This window comes from Mya arenaria, chromosome 13 (genome assembly GCF_026914265.1).
Source record: "Mya arenaria isolate MELC-2E11 chromosome 13, ASM2691426v1".
In the NCBI taxonomy this organism is placed as follows: Eukaryota; Metazoa; Mollusca; class Bivalvia; order Myida; family Myidae; genus Mya; species Mya arenaria.
Window position 1 is genome coordinate 49,410,143 of NC_069134.1, and position 8,400 is coordinate 49,418,542.

General features: G+C 33.7%; 1 protein-coding gene across 1 annotated transcript in view; it reads right to left on the reverse strand.

The window, feature by feature from the left end:
• Positions 1-7,599, reverse strand: part of LOC128213016 (GTP-binding protein Di-Ras2-like) — a 169,521-nt gene extending 161,922 nt beyond the window's left edge. The window contains exon 1 of the mRNA XM_052918481.1: positions 7,474-7,599. Coding sequence (XP_052774441.1) covers positions 7,474-7,557 — 84 coding nt within the window. The 5' untranslated portion in view covers positions 7,558-7,599. The remainder of the gene's footprint in view (positions 1-7,473) is intronic.
• Positions 7,600-8,400: the final 801 nt, after the last annotated feature.

An 8,400-nucleotide genomic window follows, 5' to 3' on the forward strand; every position in this document is an offset into this window, starting at 1 on the left:
TGGGTTTGGGTCATTATGAGTATAGTTGCACATACCGTGTCATTAAACAGAAAGTTGGTGGATATTTTACAACAAATGCCCATTTATTGCAAAACCAAGCGCATGATGACCGAATAAGGAAAAGGTTTGTGTACGAAATATACTATTTAGAACTAATTATCCGAAAGCTCAGGCGAAAAAGAGGGACAAGCAAAATGATAACATATGTCTAATCTCTTTGCAGCTACCGTTCGCTGCCCTTATCACAGTGCAAACCTTGAGGGAAGTGCAACGCGAAAATGTAATTATGAAAAACCCCTAAATAAACATCAAGTGTATGTTAGCATATGGCATGAGAACCATGTGGCAATAGCACCGTGGTATATGTTTTTGTTGTACCCGTTGACTTTTCGCTGTATCACAGAAAAAAAACCTTACCCTTAAGACTTTAAGTCAACAAACCTATCAAGTATTTTATAACACTGTTGCAATCAACTCAACAACAAGCTTATTGCTTGGGCTTGATTTTTTTATAGTAATATTAGGCTACTTTGCATGTCCCTTCAGAATTAATTGTTTTTTCTTGTGCATACATAATCATTTAAAAAATACGCAAACTTTCTTCGACAGAATACATTAATGCTTCATGTTATCTAGTACACATATCAGGCAACTGACTTGCCTGCAAAGTGTATCAGGGCTACCATACATCATTATCCACCTTATCCCTTGAATTCCAAACATCGACATTCGTGCCAGTTTGTTTGGAGTTGGACCTCATTACCGCTCCAGACGCCATATATTTGCTAATTAAATATCTGTCTCGTGTAACAATGAGCTTAATCAGACTAGTACCCCTAAGTGTTTACAATGGCCTTGACTATTTGGAGAAGTGACGTTCCGTTTCTTGCACAAGTTACAATGTTGCCCTTCTGTTGCACCATATTCCTGCCTAGTTTTCTTGTATATCTACTTTGGCTATAATTCCGTCGGCAAATTTAAAGATCAGTACGACAATTTCTGTTCGCTCTGGTATCGAAATTGAGATAGGTCGCTTGACTCTCATAGCTTTTAGCTAGAGCAAATTTTACATGAAAATGTGACACTTTTATTCAAAATCAATACATACACATGTATGATAAACACACATTTTGAGTGATAAACCTTAAACTATTTACTAATTGATGCATTTATGGAAAAATACTGAATACTGATAATAAGATTGCAATCGTCTATTTAAAAGCTGAAAACGCAATTTTTTTGAATGATTGGTGAATTCTGAATGATTTATTGTTAATTACTATCGTCTCATATCATAAGGCAGATATACCGTGCAGCTTTCGTTCAAATTAAACTCGGTATCCTTTATAAAAAACTACCATTTGTGAATATTGTTCATCCGTTTTAGTATATTTAAACAAGTGTAACAGTGATAAATTTTATTTGGGAGTACCGTGTGCATCTTTAAGTCCATAAATTCCTTAACGGCTGCTTAAGTTGACATATACGCAATGGAAACAATGATATTTTGTCTGTGCAGGACACAACAATTGATTCCTTGATAAAATCTACATAAGCAAATAACCATTTGCCTTGATAAATACTAGAAAATAGTTTATTTAAATATTTGTTGTTCTTTGTTATAAGGTATTACGATATTGATAATTCCCTGGAATCGTTTTTATCCCTGCAATTCCAGTTTACGATCAATTATTTGCACATGCAAAATTGACAATGTGCGAGTAGAGAGATGATATATCGAAGAATAGAGACACAACTTGCTTGGTACATGTACAGAGGCACTATGTGAAAAGGAGCAGTGAGGTTCGCATAAATACGGGGGCATAAAATGACACAAAAAGCTTCTGATATAAATGTTTCATCAAGAAATGGTTGGTTTCTCTCGAAATTCATTGCAACAACAAGGGAGCGTCTAGTAGAGTGGAAAATGTATATGTTTTTCTTTTCTGAAAATTTTAAGAAACGATTTAGGAGGTCACACTTTAGGGTACCCCACCCACAAACAAGCGCCTTATCAGATATTCATCAACGGTCATATTGAACTTTGATGCCTCATATGAGAGGTCATTGCTATTATTACGTATGGGTAAAACCACGACCGTGTTAAGAATATGAGTGTTGGAAAACCAATGTCAAAACATTTGTACATTACGTCAGTTCATGTTTGTTAAGCTGAAATATTGTGTGATCTTTATTTGCCCCAAACGTTTAGTTTGTATGCTTTAATAAGATTAACCGTTTATTTTTATTTTTGCCTTTATTTGGGAGTGTGGGATCAGCACAAATAAGTTTAAACCTCCAGTAAATTTACATTTACTGACAGTTTCAAGGCGGTACCTAATAATATTTGATAAACACCCCTAGTTGTATATGTAATATATTTAATGCGTCGTGTGCCATTGAACGGTATTTTTTTTTAATAATTGTACTTACCTTACGTTGGTAAGTCATTGAACAAGATGAACAAACACCGTTTTTAAAAATGAAAAGCATTGAACCCCGTTCGATGGCACCAGCAGACGGTCTGGGGTTTTCTTTCTGTGGTGACATTTTCACCAAGAATTAATTAATATGTATATGTTCATCATATAACAGACCAAATCAGAGAACGTGAGAACGTGACCTTTGGGTAAGGTTTCCCTTACATTAAATGTTTGTTAACTTCTGTATTATGCCAGCTCAAATTCCTACTTTTAAATTAGTAAACTTTCGGCTACTGGACTTTTTTTCTAGTTTTTTCAAATAAATATTGTAGAATTTCTTCTCGAAAAGACTTCGATATTATTCGTTACTCAAACTTTTCTTTTTTAAAAACGGTGTGTGTTCATCTTGTTCAATTGACTTACCAGCAATAGGTAAATTAATTCATACAAAAAGACTACTGTATACTTTATTTTTAATTTTGAACAGATAAAGCATTCCTAGTACATGCAAATGTTTTACTAAGGTAAGAAATTGAGCTCGCATGAGACGTTAACAAACATTTAATTCTAGGGAAACCTTACCAAAAACTTCCCGTTCTCACATTCTCTGATTCGGTCTGTTATATGATGAAAATATACATATATTAAATCAAATCCTGGTGAAACTGTCAACACATAAGACAACCTAAGACCGTATTCCAGTGATATGTATTAAATACACTGGTATGAGTGAATTGAATGTAAATGTGAAATTTTATTTCTGCGAAACGAAAAAAAAAAAAAAAAAACTTTCTATAATATTCTATTCTGCAAATATCAATTGCCTGTATGTTAATAGTTTATTATTTACCTACTCTTACAGCATTTGTAACAATTCCCTGATATGTTCAAAAAGAGCACTTATGATCCAAGATTCTTCATCAAAATGAATAACAGTGTAGTAATTATGTGTATTTCTTACCACTATAGTAAACATTTGAGGCAGAGATTCATTTTTTCATTTGCAATTACCTAACGAATTTCTGATGATATTCTACGAGTTTGTTCAACATTTCCGTTCCGTTATTCATCAGAATAAACATTTATACCTAAAGAGATAACAAAACTTATACTGTAACTATTTTCAATACAAGATGTTTAGCATTGTACATTTTTTGTGGGTTGTTTAAGAGTGACATACTTAGAATAAAATGGCATTAAAACAGTTGTCTTTAACATTCAACTAAGACTCTTTTATAACAAATCGGTTATGGTCGCAATAAAACATACCAAATACCATTAACGTTCACATTTGCGTCATATGAAACATTTTCCGAAAAGAAAGCTTAAATATCATTTCTAGATGTTCCTAGACCTTTTTTGTTCCATTGCCACAAAAAAAAACGTTCTCAACAATTTCTTTCATCGTAAGAATGAAGAAAACAATTTAAACGATAAAAATGTTTTATGATTGATGTACAAGCAATATAGATTGTGTATGACATAAATCCGTATACAAAATGCTGTAAACCAAATCTTCATTGTCAAAGATTCGAAATTGCATAGTTCATCTTAAGGGACTTAATTTCATTAACCGTTCCATGAGCATAATATGACACCTCATGTTAACCTTAAAATGCTGAAATCTAAAAACATACGTTTTGAAGAGAGCTATACTTCAGAAGAATAAAATACATTATATTGATTTCAAACAAACTTAACATAACTAACTTGTCAATCAGTTAAACAAAGCACGATCACTTTGACATTTTAGACCGTGCAACGACGCGTTCGAACAGGAAGTGGCGTGAATATTTTAGCGCTAGAAATAACTTGCATGAAGTTGTAAAATGCATCCATCTCCTGGTAGCCCCAAGACTTGACATTAAGTCAATAGAATTAACAAAGTCTAAGATATTTTGCCTGTTAACCCGACGGAATCATTGAAATCACTACAAGTTCATATAACACTGCACTCGTACCAAGAACATTTTCGAATTACGGTAATAAAACAAACACCAAGTGCGAATATAAACCAACGATAAAAACACAAATAACAACAAATAAACTACCCCAAATTAGACAAAAACCTCCGGTAAAAAACACACCAAGAAAAAAACACTAAAAGTTATAATATAAACCTCCGGTAAAAAGGTAAAAACACAAATCCCAAGTTAGAATATAGACCTCCGGTAAAAAGTAAAAACACAAATCCCAAGTTAGAATATAGACCTCCGGTAAAAAGTAAAAACACAAATCCCAAGTTAGAATATAGACCTCCGGTAAAAAGTAAAAACACAAACCCCAAGTTAGAATATAGACCTCCGGTAAAAACACAAACCCCAAGTTAGAATATAGACCTCCGGTAAAAACACAAACCCCAAGTTAGAATATAGACCTCCGGTAAAAACACAAACCCCAAGTTACAATATAGACCTCCGGTAAAAACACAAACGCCAAGTAAAACACTGACCCCTAGTCGAAGGACATGAAGAACTACGCATCAGCCAAGACCCTAACTCGATTGATCATGTCACCGTTTTTTCTGTTGTGGATCAAACTGGTGTGCAAATAATACAATAACGAGTATGGCTCAAGATCGTAAAGGTCATAGCGAGTACGGTTGTACTTTGTTAAGGTCGCCAGACATAAATCGGTCCCTTGGTAAGAGTTGCCACTGAGAGTGTTAAAAATCTCGAGAACAAGAGAATATGAATTGACACGATCTCTCACCTCTATCTATTCACTCTAAAGGACAGTAATTGGACAAGGGGGAGAGAGTTTATATGTTTGACATACTTTTCAATGTATCGATATACGAGTACATACGTTAGACATGAATCTTTGAAACATTATGTTAACCATAAGCGCAATTTATCACATGCCGTTGATTTCCTAAACAGTTTCCAATGAGATGTTTATTGAGCAAGGACGATAGTTTTATTAAAACTTATTTCACAGTCTTACAAATGTGTTGCCGAATTTTCGAAATACCATTCAATATACCAAGACTAATAAGAAAAATATCACAATTGATAACCATTATTCCATGGATTCATTTGTCAGAGTATTCCTAAGGAAACATTAATGACGTCATGCATCTCGGTTGTATTTAAGTGTTTATTGACAAATTAAATAAGTGGAATAATGTCAAGTCCCCAAGCGATGGCAAGCACTTTTCTGATATTAATAATTAACAAGACATATTTAATGGCCCCAACGTAATGATAAAACGGTATCATGACCTTTTTTTAAAGATTGGATGATTCAAGTCATTAATCAAACACCCACACAAGTCTTCTGCGAAAAAGGAGATATTGATAAATCACCCAAGGTTGGGGTAAACATGATCTAGTTTTTCCATATATTGGAGCACCACTTTGATGTCCTTGATCCACAACACATCTGAATAAGACCACTTCCGAAATATTGTAAGAAGGGTCTGATAGAAGCAGTTACAAGCCAGAGACCATTGTCAACTATTTATACATACACGTATAGTAACTATTAGCAGACCCTATTTATTACCTTTACATCTACCGTTTCAAGAGGTAATCCCCATCATTTATTGATAACGATTTTTCAATAGGATCTCTTATGAGTGATCATAACTTGTTTAACGTCATCGTTGCTTATTGTCAAATCTTTACTGCTTTGAAGGTTATCAAGGTTATCAGGTTACCTGCTTTAAAAATAAAAATACATGTGATATGCAGTATTTTTAACGACAATAATTTGATCTGTTCTTGTATTAAAGAATAGTAAGAGAAATCAAAATATATTTCACCAATGAAAATAAAATAAAAAGTTTTAAAACACGTTGTCGCTGATTATGCGGCCAATAATATTAGTTTTGTTCTGCATGGTCTTATGTCCAATTTAGTGGGCTTTGATCATTACGCATTGAAACAAGCTAAAGGTGACCCACGTGACTACTGTATTCGTGTACATGCTGTACGTACCGTGTCATAGAACAGAAAGTAGGTTGATATTTCGGACATTTTAGCAGGTGTTTTCCACTACAAATGACCAATTTTGCGAAACCAAGCGCATGATGACCAAATAAGGATAAGGTATGTGTATGAAATATACCATAATGAACTAACACTCCGGTAGCTCAAGCGAGGAAGAGGGACAAACAAAATAGAAACATATTTGTCACACTTTACATATCGCGTTGTCGCAGTGAACAGCGTCGGAGAAAAGAAATTAATGAACATCAAGATTATGTTTACATGTGACATTTGAACCACTTCGAATTTACACTTTGACACATATACCTGTAGTATCCAATGTATTACCAATAACAATAAGTCAACAAACCAACCTTCAGCCAACTTGAAAACCAACCAACTTTTAAAGTATTAAATTAAAATGTCGCAATCAACTCGAAAACATGCGATTTGCTTTATATGGAATGAACGAACATTAAATCAACCTTGTTTATGCTATAAAAAAACCCATGTATATGTATCTTGTTTGGCCTTGATCTTTGTGCTATCAAACAGAATGGCTTGAAAATATTAGATTGCTAGGAAAGTCCCTGTTGTGTTCATTGTCTTTTCTGAACATGCATATAATTTAAATGTTCAAATACGTGCCACGACACCATACATTAAAGTGACACTCTTATTCAAAATCAATACATACACATGTATTACGAATATAAATTTTGACTGATGAACCTTTATATTCTTACTAAATAATGCATATATGGAAAATATTTATTACTGATAACAAGATTGTAATCGTGTAATTAATAGCAGAAAGCGCAAACATATTAAATGATTGGTGAATGCTAAAAGATTAACTGTGGTCTACTATAGTCTCATAAGGTAGAAATACCGTGTTTTATGCTCATTTCTTTTAAATTAAACTCGGTTTCCTCCATTTTGCGACATTTATTCATCCTTTTTGGAAGTTTAAAACAATATTATTAATTGTGGTAAATTTTATCTGAGAGTAAGAGTGCATCTTTAATCAACCATGTTTTCTAATATGCATATATGTATAATCATAAGGCAAACTATGCCGATGTTACATGTATTAAGATCACTATACACCTTCTCACCTTGTCTCTCGAATTCCAAACATCCACATCGACATTCATGCCCGTTGTCTTGGAGTTTGACCTCATTACCCGACCGGATGCCATTTCTTTGTTAATTAAATATTTATCTCGTGTAACAATGAGCTTAATCTAGGCTTTATATTATTTATTCCAGACGACTGTACCACTATTTACCACAATTTACGATGTATATTAGTAATATGTAATATTTTGGAAAGCGACGTTGTCCTTCTGTTGCACTATGTTCAATGTCCTGCTAAGTTTTCTTGCAATGGTTATTTACCATGGCTATAATATCGCCTGACAATTTAAGATCCAGACAACAGTTCCTGTTCGCTCTGGTTTTGGAAGTGAGATTGGTCCCGATACTCTCTTAGCTAGAAAATACTAATATTAAATATTTATGTCCATCTATTTTTGATGGCTATCAAAGTTGACAAGCAATGGAAACAATAAAGATATTTTGCCTGTGAAGCTGTAGACAATATGGAATGTAAGGTTTAGAGGAATATCGGTTAAGTAAGCACTTTTTATAACGTGTGTCCAAATGTTTTGCAAATCCGGCACACTAGGCCTTTACAAATATTGATTCCTGGAAATAATCTTCTATAGCGAGGTAAGCTCACCGATTGCATTGAAAATGAATAGAAAATAGTTTATTTAAATATTTGTTTTTCTTTGTTGGGAGATATCAAACTATTGATATTTCCCTAGCGTCGTTTTCATCCATGCAATCCTAATGGACGATAAATTATCTCAACAATGAAGAATGGTAGCGTGCGAGTAGAGAGCTGATACATAGCAGTATAGGGACACAACCTAAATGTGCTACAATGACAGAGGCACTAAGTGAAAACGAGTATAGAAGTTCGCTACAAATACGGAGACAAACAATGACACAAAGCGCATCTGATATGAGTCTTTCAT